This window comes from Pomacea canaliculata, linkage group LG1 (assembly GCF_003073045.1).
Source record: "Pomacea canaliculata isolate SZHN2017 linkage group LG1, ASM307304v1, whole genome shotgun sequence".
NCBI classification, from domain to species: Eukaryota; Metazoa; Mollusca; class Gastropoda; order Architaenioglossa; family Ampullariidae; genus Pomacea; species Pomacea canaliculata.
In genome coordinates, this window is record NC_037590.1 from 42,007,162 (window position 1) to 42,025,896 (window position 18,735).

Consider the following 18,735-nt stretch of genomic DNA (forward strand, 5'->3'; position numbering starts at 1 on the left):
TTGACTAGTGCCACACCTAACCCATCAGCAAAGACAAAAAGATTTAGTTTGTTAAAAACTTCATTAAGTGGATGGAGGGAGTCAATCAGAATGTGTGTGTGTGGGGTGCTTGGGCTAGCTCTTACTAAACAGCTCTTTATTGAAAGTCATGAAATGCAATGTCTATTATTATTATTATTATTATTATTATTATTATTATTATTATTATTATTATTATTATTATTATTATTATTATTATTATTTAAAAAAACAGAAATACAGACTCAGAAAACAGCAAAGATCCTGGCCTATACAAACACGTCAAGTAGCGACACACAGACAACAATATCAACAAAAGTCGTTTTACTGAGTGGATTTCTCGTGTCTTCATTTCGTGAAACTCAGTCAGGTATGGGCATGTGGCAACTGCTTGATGAAGATGTCTAGGTACTCTATCTTTCGTCTTAGTTGTTAAACACTGTATTATAAAGCAGTAAACTTGATGATTTCGTGTATTGCTCTACCTGTAATGTTATTGTCTTGAAATTGCACGATGTTCGACAACAGCGATGAAAGTGGTCGTCAACATGCGCAGATGTTGTAGCGGACTTTTACCTGCACCAGGAAGCGCCACCATCGACAAGACCTGTGTCGTACCCAGTGTGGTGGCAAATCACATCTTTATGACATCTACAGGCTTGACAAGCACGTGGCAGCTAGATGACAGAGAGAAAGATCAGGCACTGACACTAATAAAGACTCGGATACACGGAAGGTGGCCGCCATTTCTCCTTCCTGCACAAGACGAGGGCCAGCATGGCGCCGCAATGGCAGTAATTACAGAGCCCATAGCTGTGAGGTAAGCATGGAGTTTATATTTAGTCACACTCTTGAAAAGGTTTGCTCCACAGTAGAACAAATAAACCAGCAGGGGCTGAACCTACAAGTGTTTTATGAAGAGAGAAAAATCCTCCCCATAAAGGGAAAAAACTCAACCTTTTCCTTACGGGCATTGATCTTTGTGTCTGTTATTTTGAGTGTCTCAGTCATCTGTTCTGTCCGCTTGTCTGTCTGTCTACATCCGTCTGTCTGTCCTACCCGTCCTTGTCTGCCAATGTCTGCCTGTGAATGTTTTCCTGTGTAACTTGAAATTTCAAACAACACTTTACCCGAAAGAACTACTAAGTGCGTCTTCGAAAGTTCTTTCCCTTCATTTTCCAACTTAGTTCTGGAAGGAGGAGCTGCACTCAGAGGAAGTAAAGCTAAAGTTACATGAATATAATTATTTAGAATACACTTACAGACACCTTATTATGTTTTTTCTTATGTTTTTTTATTTCTCTGCTGTTTTTAATTTTTTTACGAACCCTAGCGCAGTATTCAGAGATGATGTGGGGGCGCCATCTCTGAACCAGTTTCCGCTTCTACCAAAGACGTGGAAGGCAACAAGGGAAGGTAACTGCAGCAAGTGAGAATTGGCTTAAGTTCTTGTCTGGGTTCAGTTACCTACCGTTGTTGTCTTTATGTCATTGTGACCAGTTAAATGGACTTTATTATTTCATGTCATTATGACTGGTTAAATGTATTTCACGCACGTGACACACATTTTAAGCAGACGGGGAGTTTCCAGAGAGAACGACTGTCGTCCCTTAGTTTTGTCTGTGATTGTTTGTGCAGCAGACGAGAGTGTGAGACATCAACAGTCAACTCACTGATGCCAGTGTGTTTCAGTTTTTACGGACTACATTGTACCGCTTCTGCGCAGGAAAATGTATGTGAACTGGTGGAATGAGCTAAATATCAGCGAGATGACCAAGCCAGGTAGATAACAGTGAGTCAGTTTGAGTAGATGTCACAACAGACAAAAGGGTGAGGTAGCCTACCCCTGGCTTCGCTTTCTTTCTTGAAATCTGCGAGCAGGCTGAGAACATCCCCATCTCCTGTGGTACTATCATCAGTGAACCACGCTACAGAGACTGAACTCTGTGAACTGGCTATCATACTCTGTTATTTATCATGCACTGTGATATAAAAGGAAAAAAAAACATCTGACATAACGGAACAATGTTTACACTACATAGAATCTCCCAAAGAAAGGACAAAAAAGTCCGAATAGTAAGAATTATTTACGTCGTCAAAACTGACTTAAGCAGAGCAAAGAAAACTTTTTATCAAGAGAACGATTTTTAACACTTTGAATTCTGTGATGAAAACTTGGTCTGTCGTCGATTTTTATCTGGAAATCCATCAGAAGTCCATAATAATGCGTACATCGACTTTGTGATGCTGATCTCAAGCAGCTCTGTCATTAATTAATGTGACTCCAGACCTCTCTATGTTGTCGGCAGTTTAAAAGTTGACCACTAGCTTCTGCATTCAAAGGAAGTCACTTACCTGACAAACTCTGTTGATGGGCAACATAACAATAATATTATCATTGATTAGTGTGGGCGTCCACACCTGCAAACAGCGACACACTATCATGCGTGCAGTTTGCACCTGGAATCACCACCTGTGATCTCTATGCCACAGTTTCTGTGTGGAAAGTGTAATGACTCTCGTCTACCTGTGATGACCACAGAGATTTACAAGTTACCTGAGAGAAGCATTGAGGCTGTGGCGACTCAAGGTGGTTGATGATGCGGAGCTCCATCATTCTTCCTGCTCCACAAGACTCGGGTCCAAATGGCGATGCAATGGCCGTGAACTGAATGAATAATGGTTCCTGTTGGATGGCATTGACGTGCACTGCTGGGAGGGTAATGACAGTTCAAACGACTACAAAGCAGTGATAAGAGATCAAAAGGAATAATAAAGACATGAAAAAGGACATCAGTACTAAAACTATTATAATACATAATAATAAAACTGTTTTTGCATGTGTTGGCATCGGTCGCTATCCCAGCTTCTTTCATTCGAATTTAAAATGCCTTGCATGCGCAGTACCACTCAGCTGCTTGTATCACTAAACGATATTTAACCAGGGTATCGATGACTTGCCGTCCAGTCCCTGCCTGATGGTCGTGGGCGACTTTCTCAGTACTTGACATTTTGTTTATCCGCCTCCGTGCTGTCAGACAAGGAAACAACAAGGAAACTACGGAGACATACAGAGAACAAGGAAACTGCAGACATAGAGAACAAGGAACATAAGGATACATACAGAGAACAAATACGGATACATACAGAGAACAAGGAGACCAACAATGCGGGTAACAGTGATATTACTGACTGGAATCCTTGTGGACTCAGTTCAGTCAGGTAGGCAAGTACCTGATAATCAAAATGTTGATATTTATAATAAACCTTTCAAAGATAATAATAACAAAGTTATGAAAGTGCCAAGCAAGTTAAATTTGAGTTAAAGTATAATACAATTTAAAGAGAACTCAACATGTATCTTTGAATTCAACTTGTCAAATGCTGATGACACTATGTTCGCGATGTTTGAATCATTCAGTCAGCTGCAATATTTGTTCTGTAGAATAAATACAACTTTCAATCAAAGGATTTTTATATTTTTGTTTTTTATAAACCATGATTTAATTTTCAATCCTGCCGTGTCGAATTTAGAGGCTCAGCGATTTGAGCCTAATTGTGGGAAGTAGAAAGGAGACTGGCGCCCAGGACATGCGCGTGAATGAAGGAGGGAAATGTTGCTATGGAAACTACTCAGCTACTCGATACTTGTAGCTCTCATGTCAAGAGAGACAAAGAAACTTTAGTCTAAACTCCTCCAGAACTTATTTTCGATGACAGTCAAGGATGTCTGCAAACTAATTATTCACAACTCTGTGTGTAAGACACTGCTTGTCTGCTCTTTCTCCACAAATCACATGACTTCATATTCCAATTGCCTTTTGAACCGAAACAGGAAGCTGTTAGAACAGTAAATACGTTTTAACAACAACAACAACAACAACAACAACAACAACAACAACAACAACAACAACAACACAACAACACTCCAAATTAACTGGGACACAACAAGCATCTGTCTATGATTATCACCAGGTTTACGGTCTGCGCTCTTGTCATTATGCACTTCGGCTAAAATCTCTAACATCGAGGATGTTTATCAACAAAAAGTAAACACCTTGACACTTGTAATAAACGAAAACTGCCATTGACCGTGGAGAACCTGTTGCGATTCATTTTACTGCTGACCAGGAGATAAATGCTGAGGAAATTAGGTACCTGAGGTAAAAATGCAATTGATGAGGATATTTTGAGGGCAGGTAGGTCTGGTAAGAAGTATTAGCACACGTTGACTAATATTCAGCCAATAATAATACAACATAACTAGCAGCAACAATACTGTCAACAGTTGAATATCATTCACACGTGTGGAAGCAGCCATCTTAAAACGCCAGCTCTGAGAAAGCAGAAAGTAGAAAACTAGAACATCGGGTAACAGGAATTTTTATCAAAACAAAACGCTGAGTGCCTGAGCAAGTCAATGGAAGGCTGCTGTTTGTGAAGAATCTTAGCGGAATATTCACCATTCCTGGCGGCTGCCATGATGTTACAGGAACATCGTCCTCCGTGGCAGTGCTGAACGTCTATGGGGACTCGGGTACCTTCCTGAGCCCAGGCTACCCCAAGCAATACAGCAACAACTTGAATTTGACCTACACGGCCCACCTGGACAGTTCCGGTCCGCTGATGGTCCGTCTGTCCATGGAGTTGGACCTGCAGGGCAAGACTGGCTTCTGCTACGACTACGTGAGAGTCTTCTCTCTTCTGTACTGCGGCGCTGGCTCCCTGGTCACTGAAGGTAGGGCTTGTGGGACAAGCCAGGAATGTCAGAATAAGTGTTTGAGGCTGTTATCTACCTTTGGCAATATCTTGTTTATTAACTGTCACAGCGTGTGCGTGAGAAAGGAGAAAGTGAGTACAAAACAAGGTTTTTTTTACACATGCATTAAGGATCTTAAAGAGGGACAAAAAAAGAAAGAAAGAAAAAAAAATGAAAGAACACAAAGGGATTGGGAAGAGAGAAGCGGGCAATATAGTATGAAAGTAAGGCGAAGGTATGTCACACATTTTGTTTGTTTTTATTCTTCCCAGTCCAGGTGTCAGGGGATGTTCTTCAAATGCTCTTCATTTCTGACTCTTTATATACCTACCGGGGATTTAACATCACCTACACAGTGCTGCCAGGTGAGTGCGTCGTATGCTAGGAGTAACTCAGGTAGAGGTAGAAAGTACAATTAGCGAAGGCAGACTGGGCGAGTAGGAATTTTACATTTTAAAATGTTATTATTGCACATTGATGGAATAGACATGTTTTACAACTGATGTTTAGCAGCAAATCTGTGTTGTACCAAATCTTATTCAACCTGACCTTAGCGGCTGGTGCTTTTCTGAGTCAGATTTATGTCAGGCAGCAACACAATATAATCTGCTGACCCCTAGCTGACCCCTAGCTGACCCTAGCTGACACCTAACTGACCCCTAGCTGACCCCTGGCTGTGCTCTGTTTATCGAAATCTCTGGTGTGGCGTCCCCTTTCCAGTCTGGTGCTGATGTCTTTTTTCTCTATTTTTTTCCCATCTTTTGCATGAAAGGCGATGCAGATATATAGGTGTTTAGCCAGTTTTGAAGAAAACACGAAAGTCGTTAAGGGCTGGTCCTGTGAGGTTTTCTAGCACAAAGAGAGAAACTCCATTGAAAACATCCTTCTGAAGCCTGAAACAAATTTCCCAAAGGGCAGTTGAGAAGGAGTGAGCTAGTTGACCTCCTGTACACCGCCTATAAATCTTCAAGCGACCTTTGAGGTGTTGAGTAATGAGTACTGACCACACCACAGTCTGTCAGTCAGGCTCACGTGACTCACAAGCGCTGGCGTTCAAACTGAGAACGCGCTGGTTCAATGCCCGATTAGCTTCTCACATCAAGTACTCCCTACACATAGTTATGGTGAAATTTACTTCACAAATGGGTACAAGATATGCAATATATCAGCATCATCAATATTAATAATTATTAATACTAATAGTAATTATCTTCATAGTTTTTAGTTTAGCCTAAAGTTGTTTTGTGTGTCAGCAAATAAAGTGCAATAATAAATGTATTTTATAACCTAATATGGCATTCTACTATAGCTATTTAAGGATGCTAACACATGATTCATATATTTAAATCAGTGGAAAAAGTCACGGAAATATATGATGTCTCTATTAAAACATATTCCCATATTCCGAAGGTCCCTACAAACACACTAAACAATCACACACTCACACATGCACACACATCTTCTTTAGTACATCATATCTTTATTTATCCTTGTAAATGCTGAATAAAGAAGACATGCAAACATCCATGTCAAATTTGAGTTAGGGTCTGAGCTTTTGTATGAGGATATGAGAAATGAAGATTTGCTTGATGTAAAGTCTGTTTGTCTGATAGAAGTTTGTCAGAGGAGGACTTCTAACTCGGCTGATGACTTGGGACTGTACAAGGTTTTCTCTTTGTTGTTTAAATGACTATTCTTGTGGATACTTTGTTTTATTTCCCTACCCTCCTGGCACAGAGTGACATTTATACTCCAAGCAGTTTGCCCCTTTGACCAGTAGCTTTCCTCCCTTGGAAATGTTGAAGACTATAAAGACCTCCTCCTGTAGGACCTGCCGGTTGACAGGTTCTTTGTGTGTAGTTGGAGTCTTCAGATGGCAGTTGTACAGGTCTCTGTATCCTAGTCCATCAGTTTAATAGACACCTATTTCTGTCTTTGATAATGTGCTTGGCGCCTCCTCCTGTCATCAAATGTCATTTCCTCAGACAATCTAATGTCCTCTATTATTGCTCACAGATTTATCTTTCTTTATCTGCCTTTGTCTTCCTCCTCTTCACTTAAGTGTTTATTTAGGGTAGATGTTTGCCTCGTCTTTTTAAGACCCTTCAATATTATTGCTGCCCCAAGGTTGTTTACTTGTACTCAGTGTCTGTAGCATCTCTGCGGCTGTTACTCGCACATCTTTAATATTAGTTGTGGCGACAGAAGGTCGTGTATGCCTTATGTATGTACAGCAACAATAACAATTCTTTCCGTGGACAAACTTCATCTTGATTTTACGGCTGACTGCATTTTCTTCGATCACAATTATTCGTGTATTTCTTTTTTCACGTTTCAGTTTTCCTAGTGTCAGCAACATCAACAATACGATTTTCACAAGTGCAGTAAAAAAGCTTCAAACTTGCCAGTTACTGTGTTTGTTAAGGAACGGTGTTTGAATCAATTGTTGTGGACATTTCTAACACGTTTCCTGTTACAGCAACAACGACAGCAGCAGATGAAAGCACGAGTGTGGCGACAGATGAACTCGTGACCTTCAGCACAGACAGCACCACAGCCTCCTGGGACAGTTCAAGTATGGCCACCGACCTCAACATCGCCCCTACCACAGACACCTCCACACTCTCGGGCTTTCCGAACGCTTCCTCCCTCACAGCCTCCACTAGTGGAAGCAAATTGCTTTCTCCCGCATCCATGGAAACTAGCCACTCAGAGGAAAGTTCGACTCTGACGTCAGAGGTAACGCGCATCGAAATCACAAGCGATCGAAACCTCGGCACTCAAGAGGTCATCTTAACACCTGTGACTGACCCTACAGGTGTACAGTCTAGTGATGTCAGCGCTGCCATGTCCTTGACATCTCGGGTCACTTCAACGGCTCTAATGACGTCGCAGGCCGTTAACGTCACTTCCGTCATGTCGCCCTCGACATCGCCTTTCAGCGGAGCAAAGGTTTCGAAGCCACCCGGGACAGAATCTTTGACTTCAGCAGTCACTCCATCTGACAGCGGTCTGTCAAAAAATGTGACCTCTGGGTCATCGCCAGCACCGACTCCAGTTCTCGTGGCCTGCAGATGCAAGTCATGTGACAGGCTGACCCCAGAGGTAGCTGTACAGCAAGCAGAGGCCCGAGCGTTGCTGTTGGCCAGAGCCTTGGCCGTCGACAGGAGGAACGTGTCCAGCCTCAAGCGCCGCAAGACGAGTGCACCTGACGGACGAGTGTCGGCGGTGACCTGTGGGGTCATGATCACTGCCATCTGTGTGGTGCCATTCTTGCTCCTTGTGGTAGCAGACATCGCAGCCATGTGCACTCAAGCCAAGGCCCAACGGAACAAAAGGGGCATAACCGCTTGAACAGGTGGGAGGACGAGTTAGTTGTTCATGGAGTGTGGGGCGATGTCGACCTCTTTCCACTTGCAACATGTTACTTTTTAAAAATAATATTTTATTTTCTTTTTGTTAATTTAAAAAGGACATTTTGATCATCCCCTTCTCTTTTCTTCAATGTATATAAATGTAAATTAACTTAATATTTAATGTATTTGAGCTCTGTCCACATTTTATTACAATTATTTGCCACAATAAACTAGTTTGTGCTGTACTTTATATGCTTAAATAAGTTGTTTGTGAGTGTGTCTATGCTGATGCAAGGATGGTGACCGGCCATCAGACACTTGTCTGCCCTTATCTATGAGCGAGGTGTAATCGCAATGTTGCTCTTCTGTTGCTTCTATTTCTTCCTCTACATCTACCACTTCATCTACTTTTTATTCTACCTTTACTACTTCATTTACATCTATTTCCCACTACTTCATCTTCTACATTTTCTTCCACTACTTCTGTCGCATCATTCACTTCTTCCTCGACTTTTACCAGTTCATCAACTCCTTTTCCTACTTCTACCCCTTTTTTCTACTTCTTTAGCGTCTCCTTCTTTTCCTTTTTGTTGTTCTTTTATTAATATTAGTAGTAGTGTTCATGGTGAGTCGTCAGCACAGAAGGACACTGGCGTTACTTAACGAAATGTAAATACACAAATATATTTTAAAAGCTTAACATGCCTCGTACTAAGTATTACATTAAAAGGTATTAAACCTGCTTGTGGGCCTGACAACACCACATGCCTGTAGTCTTATTTTCTTGGCAAACACACACACACAACGATGTATAAAGTTGTGAATCGTGCACAAAAATGGTGCGAATGAAGTTCAGAAGGCCGCCATCTTCCCTACCTCCAGAAGCTTTGTGTCAACCTGGCGAAGGTCGATAAAAAAGATGAAGTTTCTCTTATTGCAGTGAGGTGCTATTTATGTGCACGGCTTACAAACTAGTCAGACTCTTATCACGCTTCATAAGTTACCTCAAAAATGAACAAATAAAACTTCATTTTGAGGGGCACCAACTTGCCACCATCTGTATTATGAGAGAACCAGCTTACCACAAGCTTTGTGAGGCTACTCTGCCGGAAATGGACGTCATCGGCGAAGGGGAGAAGTGGACAGACAATTCTGGACCAGTAAAAGCATCGGGAGCTGCGGCAAGAAAGTTGTACATTGTGTAGCATGTCTCCACATGCAAGAATAAAAGTAATAAATATCCTTTGACCCTAGTCCCTTTCAAATTTTGCATTCTGGCTTCTGCTCATATTAAGAGGTTACCTAGAACTGATTTTTTTCCTAATCGTAATATTACATGTGTATACACAATCTATATCTTCTAAGTAAGAGCTCTAAAATGCTATCAAATATAAATTCATGAATCCTGTGCATTGTAGAATAATTTTAAAGCATTGCTATTGACTCACTTTCGTTAAACTTTACTTTCAATGAATATAACAGAAAATAACAGCCGATCGAGTGCTCTCTCCATCGTCCGCAACAGTCGTATCAACTGTGTTTTTGTTTACGTGTACAGGTGAAGTAAACTACAGGCAGCAGGAATGACATTCTTTCTTCTTCCAGTGTCCGAACATTAAAGCACAACAAAAGCAATGATTATGTGTCGCAAGCACCCAAGTGACCTTTGAGTGACTGGGAGGCTGCCTGTCCTCCCCGCATGTTTTGATGACGTCATAGGGAGGCGCTCAATACCTCGATCGCTGTCATCATGTTCGGGTTCGACCCTCGACACGTCCATCTGACTGTCGGCACCAAGGCCCAGCTGTCACGTGCCTTCATTAGGCTTTGTTGGTGTCGCGTGCGGACCGTTGGGAATTATGTCGTCTGCTGGCACCAGCTGCAGGGTATTACACGCGCTCATTACCACTGCGCAAGAATCGTGACTCATGGGATTATTCCACCAACTGGTCCTGTTGAATATCTTGCCGTTATGAAGTGTAGCTCGGGAACAACACCTTGCATTATTTTTCTGTTGATTTGCTTATTTTTTCTCGCTCGCCGCAAAATAACTTGTTTGGTGTCTGGCTAACCTCAACCTTAAGTCGAACTTCGATTGCTTTCAATTTTGTGCTCCACATTTTATTTGCTGTGAATACATTTCTGTGTGTTTTGAATATTTCACTGTCGTACAAACATGTTACACGTGGCTAGGGGGGTCATTCCTCGTCACTGTACCCGACACACGAGTGCACTGACTCCCAAGGATGTGAGGTGTTGTACAACGTGTCATGCAACTTTACCTGCGTGTTGGAATGTTTGATCGACTCCAAGCTATTGTTTTGGGCGGTGAAGACACAGGGCGAGCCCCTGCCAAACACCCTGCCACGACTGGAGGAGAGCTGAGGCTGGATTAGGAGGACGATGTGACGTCAATAGAGGATGTTTGAACTGCGGGCAATGGCGCAGCTCTCCGCACACAAACCACTTTGTGGCCTTTACTTTTAATGAAGTTTCCCCTCGGGCTGCAAATGTCAGGCCAATGTTTTGGAGCCGCCTGGTCCATTTTGTCAACTTCTGCTTTCAACCTAGATCACTACCCCTCCTCCGTGCCTGCATGTCACCTCGTTAGCATGAGTACATATTTATGTCTCCGTCCTTCCTGTCTGCTCTTAGTGTTTTTCCATTTTCTTTAAAAGCGTCTGCGTCTCAGAGCAATTGAGTTTCTACGCTGACCACAGGGGCGTCCTAAATAAAGAATTAAATGAGAAAATAAATCTTTTTCATTCTTTCAAACAGTCCATGTGTTAGGGATACAGGACGCGCTCAAAGTGAAACAGTTCGCTGTCGATATCAACAGAAAGTGTGCAAAGATGTGTGTTCACACTCAAGCTTGCTGTCACAGATGGTAAAGAAAAGGTTTCATTCGTTCATAAATTTGCATAAGCTTGAAAGGTTGAATGTACCAAGAGATAGATAGAGAGAGAGAGAGAGAGAGCAGGAGAGCGAAAGAAGAAGAAGAGGAGGAGGAGGAAGAGGAGGAGGAGAAAAGGAGGAAGACGACGACGACTAAGACGACGACAGTGCGGGGCACAACAAAAAAAATTAGAAAAAAAGTAAACAGGGGTTAACGAGCAGAAAAAGGACAAACAGGATGACAAAACTTTAAGAGTACAAGGAAGGATGCACGAGGCGAGGAAAGAAGGGAGGAAAGAGGGAAAGGCCCAGAAAAATGAACAATTCGTTGATTTATTATCAGTCTGTCGTGAAACAAGAGCTCTGTGCTGTTGTACACGTCAGCACGACAGGAAAGCAACAGTAAGCTGTGACAGATGACTGGATGCTGATACTAGAGGCTGGCAGATGATCAACCACTGATACTACACAACAATATTGTGAAACATTGTCGAAACTTCTCGGGCAGGAGGGACTGAGGGATAGGGGTGGCAGACAAAAGGGGCGGGGGAGAGAGTAACAGCTGAACAAATATTAATCCTGAAACTGGCAACGATTATGTAATATTTGATGAGAATTATTCACTGCCAAGAACACAATTTACAATAGGATTCTCTTTTTATTCGTTGAACTTTTAGAACTGTAGGAGTCCTACAACCAGCTGTCATGCTGTCTCATCAGTTTCCAGCCAGGACAGGCAGAACCCACATGGAGCATGCAGACAGGAGGATGGCGCGAAGAAACATCCCCATGGACAAAGAAAGATGCTGCTGTTAGTACAGGTTAGCAATAAAACCTTGCTTTTGTGTGTTGAGCGCTATATCATAAAGTTCTGGGACATACACTTTAACAACAACAACAACAACAACAACAACAACAACAACAACAACAACAACAACAACAACACAAAGTATGTCGCTGAATTGCTGACTTCTAGTTCAAACTTTACCAGCAGCTACCAGTAACAGTGAGATCATCCTAGAGATGTAGAAGGTCTGATCGTGGTGCCCAGCCGGACATTGGCATCAGAATAACTTTTACAATAACAAATAAACAAACAATATAGATAAGTAAGTGGTTTGAGCTCATAGGTTCGAATGCTAGGGTTACCTGGTCTCCCCAAGGACGAGGAAGTCAGGTCACGTGTATCTGCCATGTTTGACAGGTAAACAATCAATAAGACACGTGGAGGTCGCCGCTGTCAGCCTACAGGTACGACTTACCTGCGGCCTGTAAGAACAGTTGGCTGAACTTGGGAGGCAGGACCGGGGATCAGATGGGTTGATTTTCATCTCCGAGTTGTAATGCGCATGTGCAGGGAGGTTTTTGGTCACCATGGTTGGGGGTGGGGCGGTGCTGCTGACACCTGGCACCAGACAGGTAAGCAAGGTATACACCTCTCACAGATACGATTGAAACTTTTTGGGCTTCAGTCTGATCGGGGACACTGGGAGCAGGGGAGGTAAGTAGTCTGGTGAGCCAGTCTCTCTTTGACATTTTGTTGCAAACCTTTTGGTGAGGATCGAATTGTGGCTACAGTAGACTACTCCCACTATTTCGCTTTTTTGGACGATATTATTTGTAAGATTAACATTATTGTTTATAGCTTTTTTTTTACCCCCATCTGGGGTTGTTTTGCTCGTGATACTGGACTAGTTCAGTTTTGATGATGTTTCATGTTTGACTACTTTTCAAAAAATGAGATTATTGGAGTTCACTCGCCTTGATATTCATCTGTTGAAATATGTAGCAGTTCTTCCACACAGGGGCACTCTCTCTTTTCGATTTATATATATATACACACACATATCCAGCGTTTTTTTTAACAGATCGAAATTATTTTCCTTTCTTGTCAGTTCGGAATAGTGAGCTCTATTTTTGGTCAGATTGTGTACATATTTTGTGCCAGCTGTATCTGACAGAAATTAATATCACAGCAGCAGCTGGAATTATTTGAGACATCTCTGAGCTTATGCACAATCTATACAACTCGAATTTTTACTGAGTGGGCCTCAACCTATTTCCATGGGAACGTGAACAAGAGCGGCCATCATCATTAACATCTTCATAAAGTGGAGCGTGGAAATAAAAATACAATTAACTTTCGATAGTACACGTCTGTAAGATATATAATAACAAATAACTAACATCCTTATCGTACGGCAGAGGTTAACAGGATGAACTGGGCATGAAAATGTAACAGATGCTGCATTTCTCTCAAACAATTCTCTCTCTCTCTCGCACTTTCTCGTCACCTACTGAGACACACACATACACGACATACAAACACACAAACGACCACATGAGCGTGAAAACACACACTCACTCATTCTCTCTCTCTCATTTACACAAGCAAAGAGAGGGGAGGATAAAAATAGAGTAAGACAGAAAGAAAAAGAAAAAAAAAAAGAGAAAAAATCGTGGAAAGCCTGCAGATGGGTCAAGGTAATGTCAAAGGTCCTGCAGCAGCTTGCAAACATCGGTGAATCCGAAAGCTGATGAAAATTTCAAAATTCTGAGCAGCAACAATACACGTCTTCATCAATAACAACATTTTTCTTTCTTCTCTGTGTACGTGATTTCCCCTCCATCCACTTCAGCGCCCCCTCCCCCTGTCTTGTAGGCGACAGTGACGTCACCTTATTATCCCAAGCTACGCCTCGCTAACGCCACAGGCATACGAACACACACACGCACTACAGACACACACACACACCACACACACACCAGAGATACACACACATACACCACACACACACGCACATCTACACACCAGTCACGAGGTGAGACTGTGAACACAGGGGGCTGAACTCTCTCACTACCTTGTGTCTCTATATTTCTTTCCACTCGTATTGTCCTCCGATGCAGACTGCGAGCCCCGGGTCTCATGTGAAGCCCACAACTGCACTGAACAAGCTGCTGCCTGTCTTGTATTTTTGTTGCAAGGTAAAATAATTTGTCCACGCATCCATGCATCCACGCGTCCATGCCTATTGATCTGTGACATCGTGATTACAGTCGGAGGTGTTCACACGCCGGGTCATGGAAAGTCAGCCTTTTGCTCGGTGTTTAATGAATGGGTTGAGGAAGGAGAATAAAATCTTGTGTGGGAGCAAGAGGTACTAACCAAACCAGCGCCAGGTTGTCTTTCCATTTTCTGTGTGGACACGATGACAGCTTCAGGAGGACCAGAGGAACGCTGCAGGAAGTTACAAGGACGTGACCAGGGTGTAGTGATGTCTGGAACTTTCTCTCTGAGTCATTTAAGACTGGAACGAGGCACAAGCTTTGCTATTGCTGATAGCATTGACAGTGCAGTTGAAGAAAGGGGAATTACAGACAAGATGATGGCAGTTGAAGCCCACAGCACAGCTGTGAACACTGGGCATCACAGTGAGGTGATACATCTGTTACAGCTTCACACTCGTCTCCCTCGGCAGTGGTTCATTTACTCGTCACACTTGAACGAGCTTCCATTCCACCAGCTCTGCAAAACACTCATTGGTCCAACTAAAGGACCCACACTGGGGAAAGAACCTTTTGGCTAAATGTGCATCATCGCCACTTCCTGAAGTGATTTCGTTTCATTGCCGACGGCGATCCTCTTCCAGAACTGGAAGTCATGGAACTTGAGAAGGACCAAACCCACCTGTACAAACTGATCACAGGTATCACAGGTATCACAGGTATCACATGTGGCAGTGTCAGTGACTAGCTCCTGCAGGCAAAGCCTGGGCCCATGTCGATGGCCAGATGGCTGACAACCGCTAGCAGGACATGTCGACTGGATGTGGCTGTCACGTGTGGGATGCTGGCTCAGCTCGAGCTTTAGTTCTAGAGGGGAGGAGGGGGTTGCTGTGTCACTAAAGTATGACGCAATTTTGTTTTGTGACGTTTTTGGCGAGGAAAAGGAAAAAGAAAGACAGAAGGAGAGCGGGCACCAGGTGACTAAAAATGAAACCCGGGGCCTGTTCTGTTTATAATTATTGTCTGACAGTGCAAATGTTATCAGAAACTACTTTTTTCTTGCAGTCAATAAAGTTAGAACTTTTGACAAAAAGGAAACATTTCATTAAAATACGATTTTTGCATTTTTGGGGCGTTCTGCTCATTGCAGATATATTTGCTTTACATTTTTGAACACAGTCGGTTGTGCAAAAGTCCAAATGTGCCTGTTGATCAGTCACAGTTCATTGGAGGACACTACATCCCACCCAGCAGACTATCAGACATTTACGAGCATGACATTTGTGGCTACAGAAATTTTTTCTCTTTCTGCCTGTGTCCACCTCTCAGTTTGTAATGTTTGTCTGTGTCTGTCAGACACGGAGTTTGTGAAACATGCCCCCAGACAGCAACGTGAGGAATATAATGTACACGTGTAACATTGCCACGTGTGTGACGAGTGATACTTTAGTCTGAGGCGATGTCAGTCTTAAGCTTAGCATCACCCTTACAGATGCCGACAGACTGTACTTTCGCCTTTTTTCCCCAATCTTTTTCCCTATTCTGCCAAATTAAGCTATAAATCGCTATCTTTAAAACATGACTGATTGTTTTGTTTTGGACATATTTATAGAAATGGACAGTATAACAGAAAAAATAAGAAGAGATTCATTCATCCATTGATCGATCTGTCCATCCTTGCCTGTGTTGTTCTGCTTCAGATGGAGTTCCTCCTTCTCTGCTTCAGCTGGCTAGTCACTATCGTCATGATCACGATGATGGCCCTTGCCCTGCCCCTGCTGCTGCACTTGGTGTTACCACATCAAGCCTCCTTGACCCTCACGGCCCGCGCGGCGTATGTTGGGATGCTGACATCAGGGGAGGCAATTCTGCTTCACCACGTGCTCACGCTCTTGACCGGAAGTCCGTTCGCCTCACTCGAGCACTTCCTGGGCCGCGTCCTTGGTCTTTTCCCCGCTCTATTAATGGTGCAGGCGTGCGCATGCGCGATGACCTTTTCTTCCTCTTGTCCAGCCGAGAATACTGATGGCGGAGAGACTGTAGAAGAGGGAGCCGGCTCACTCCCCACCTCTCACCCACGTCACCCATCGTTAGGTCGGGGCTCACCCAGAGAAGGAAACGCTTGTCACATCACAGTAGGAGCTCATGAAACTTGCCAAGGTAAAGGTGAGCAACAAGACTTTGCCAGGAATTCGAGGAAACGGGGTGGAAAAGTACCTGGGCTTGTGTTACCTTTTCTTCTGTCTTACCTGTGGACAGTGGCACTAGTGATGTCAGTGGTATTTTATTTGTACCCGAATACAAATTCCTGTTTCTGTGAAACTGCATGCTTCGATAATGAAATATTTTTAAGGTTTCCTGTGGAGGAGGGAGTGGTCAGAGGTCTTCAGAAGTCCATGCATGCTTTAGATGATGAGTCAGTGTCTGAAGGCGACGTGGGTGAGCGTAGACTTAGCGAGGTGCTGACGATACAAGAGCGACACTCGACAGATGAAGGCGGAGAGCCGGACCTGACCCTGTCAAAGACAAGACATTATGTGATTGTACAATTGCTAAGGTACGATCAGAGGGACACTGTCGCACATGAGGGAACAGAAAACAGTTGGAAGAGAAAAAAGACTTCAGGTATTCAGGTTGATGTGGCACTAGTTCAAGCATCGCCCTCGGCCAAGGCATGCGAGAGTGAGACACCATGGCTATGCGTGAAGAATATTCAGACTGAAATATTTGTTTATCTGTGTTTTATCCTTCCTCTGGCACTGTCTTGCTTACTGGTCACGTGGTGGTCGTCAGGGGTTTCTGATCATTGTGACTGCAAAACAAATGTTCTAAAATCTGAAGTCTCATCATCTGCTACGGTCCAGAACCATCATTCAAAGGACGACCTGTGTAACACCAAACAACTATTTACAGACCGATATCCCAGCATGCACTGCAACTGTTCCCCTGAGCAACAGCTATATTACGAAGACGACATCAAAGAACGCCCGTTGTCGACTCCTCCTCCCACACAAGCCCAGAGGAAGACTGAGCTGAAGACAGGAGGTGGAACTTCTGTCGACCAACAGGTGGTTAGTTCTAAATGTCGGGTGTGCATCTGTCTGAGTGAGTACCTTCTCTTGGTATGCAATGTGCTTGTTCTGGAGGCGCTGGTGTGTCCGCTGCTGTGGGGGGCTAGAGGCTGGGTGGGTGGTGGGCAGTACCGCCTCCCGCCCTTTGACCTTTTGATCATACCAGCGTACAGCGCCATCTGCTTTGTTTACGGATCTGCGGTGTTTACGTCACATTAGTGGGCAAGTGCATCCCTGGCCACGTGAGACAACGGAGAGTCGAAGCTGAAGAAATAGTTGTAGCTGCCGCACAACATTGGAAACAACAACAACAGCAATAGCAACAACAGGAATAACAGAGTATATAGAGCTCCAACCCCCCCCCCCAAAAAAAAAAAAAAAACAACAACAAAACAAAACAAAAAAAAAAAAACCAACAACACAAAAAAACAAACAGAACCCACAAGAGTCAGAAAATAGACGGCATAATGGTGAATACACAAACACACGCGGTTTGTACTGCAGTGCGTACTTACACATGATTGTCTTCTCATCCACAAAACATTCAACTGATTGCTGTACTTACTTCTCTTCCTCTTCCTGCTGACAATAACTTTGACTGATGGACACTCGTCTATTGGTCAGGCTGAATTTCTGCATGAGGGATCTTTGTAGTTTTACTGATTACATTATGTAGAAATATATTTTTGTATGTGAGAAGCAGGGTGACATTGTGTATGAATGTAAATGCAGTAAGATAAAGTGTTACATTGTACATTTTCTGCTTCAGGGATCTTTGTAGCTTTGTTGAGTATATAACATAGAATTATCTTATTCCATGTGCGAGAAACAGGATCACATAATGTATAAATGTAAATGCAGTAACATAAAGTGTTATGCTGTACATATATTCACACGTTGATACACAAGCTCTTTCTTAACTGAACATGTTGTCAGAGGTGCGTGCGGTCATATGTACACACACTGTGTAGACATTCACCTACGCATGTTCTGATCACAGCTGTCAAAATAAAATAAACTTCAATAAGATCCCTGATGATGTTGGCTTCTCAAGGAAGTAAATGAAGCGACCGCCACCTCCTCAAGTGGCAGACGACCTCATCGTGACGTGAACGATCGTTAGAAACGTTTGAGTCCGTGGAACACACAAACACACACGTTCACGAACTCTCCCTCTCTCTGTCTCACACACACAAACACACACACGTGAGAGAGATGGTCCCCCCCAACACACACACGTGAGAGAGATGGTCCCCCACACACAGACCAGGAAAGGTAGCTCTGTAGGGTAGCAGTAGTGTTACTATTATTGAGTTCCTTCCCTTTACCTTATGTTGAAGACTGCGACAGTTTCCAGAAGAACTGCAGGAACATTTTGACAGACAATTCAGGCTTCCAGACTATTTTACAGATTGTAATAAAAGACATGAAAGATAAATAACTCACAATAATCATAATAATAATATACTTGTGTGTGCTCGATAAATGAATAGAAGAACAGAAAGAAGATGTACAGGAAGAACAAGAAAAAGCAAAAAGAAGACTAGTACAAACTTATAGTTGGCCGCGATAACGATGTTGCCAAAGCCTGCAAAAAAGCGGAAAGAGTGGAGACTAGGAGGAAGAGAGT

The 18,735-nt window shown here is 43.1% G+C and overlaps 3 protein-coding genes across 7 annotated transcripts; 2 read left to right on the forward strand and 1 right to left on the reverse strand.

Moving 5' to 3' along the window:
* Positions 1–3,148: 3,148 nt before the first annotated feature.
* LOC112573902 (serine-rich adhesin for platelets-like) lies at positions 3,149–8,700 on the forward strand. The gene is made up of 4 exons (XM_025254600.1): positions 3,149–3,240; positions 4,511–4,756; positions 5,050–5,142; positions 7,257–8,700. Exons 1-4 carry the CDS (start codon positions 3,186–3,188, stop codon positions 8,129–8,131), a joined length of 1,269 nt encoding a protein of 422 aa, XP_025110385.1. The 5' UTR covers positions 3,149–3,185; the 3' UTR covers positions 8,132–8,700.
* Positions 8,701–9,159: 459 nt separating this feature from the next.
* LOC112573908 lies at positions 9,160–14,092 on the reverse strand. The gene is made up of 3 exons (XM_025254613.1): positions 13,890–14,092; positions 12,291–12,433; positions 9,160–9,309 (listed from the first exon to the last, which is right to left on the reverse strand). Exons 1-3 carry the CDS (start codon positions 14,053–14,055, stop codon positions 9,253–9,255), a joined length of 366 nt encoding a protein of 121 aa, XP_025110398.1. The 5' UTR covers positions 14,056–14,092; the 3' UTR covers positions 9,160–9,252.
* LOC112573884 lies at positions 12,314–18,134 on the forward strand. 5 transcript variants are annotated; one of them, XM_025254559.1, is made up of 2 exons: positions 12,314–12,447; positions 15,735–18,134. In XM_025254559.1, the coding sequence occupies exons 1-2, from the start codon at positions 12,403–12,405 to the stop codon at positions 17,322–17,324; spliced, it is 1,635 nt and encodes a 544-aa protein (XP_025110344.1). In that variant the 5' UTR covers positions 12,314–12,402; the 3' UTR covers positions 17,325–18,134. The 5 variants fall into 5 exon arrangements, with proteins under 5 accessions (XP_025110344.1, XP_025110363.1, XP_025110334.1 ...); XM_025254578.1 differs by having other exon boundaries at positions 15,761–18,134; XM_025254549.1 differs by having other exon boundaries at positions 12,335–12,456.
* Positions 18,135–18,735: the final 601 nt, after the last annotated feature.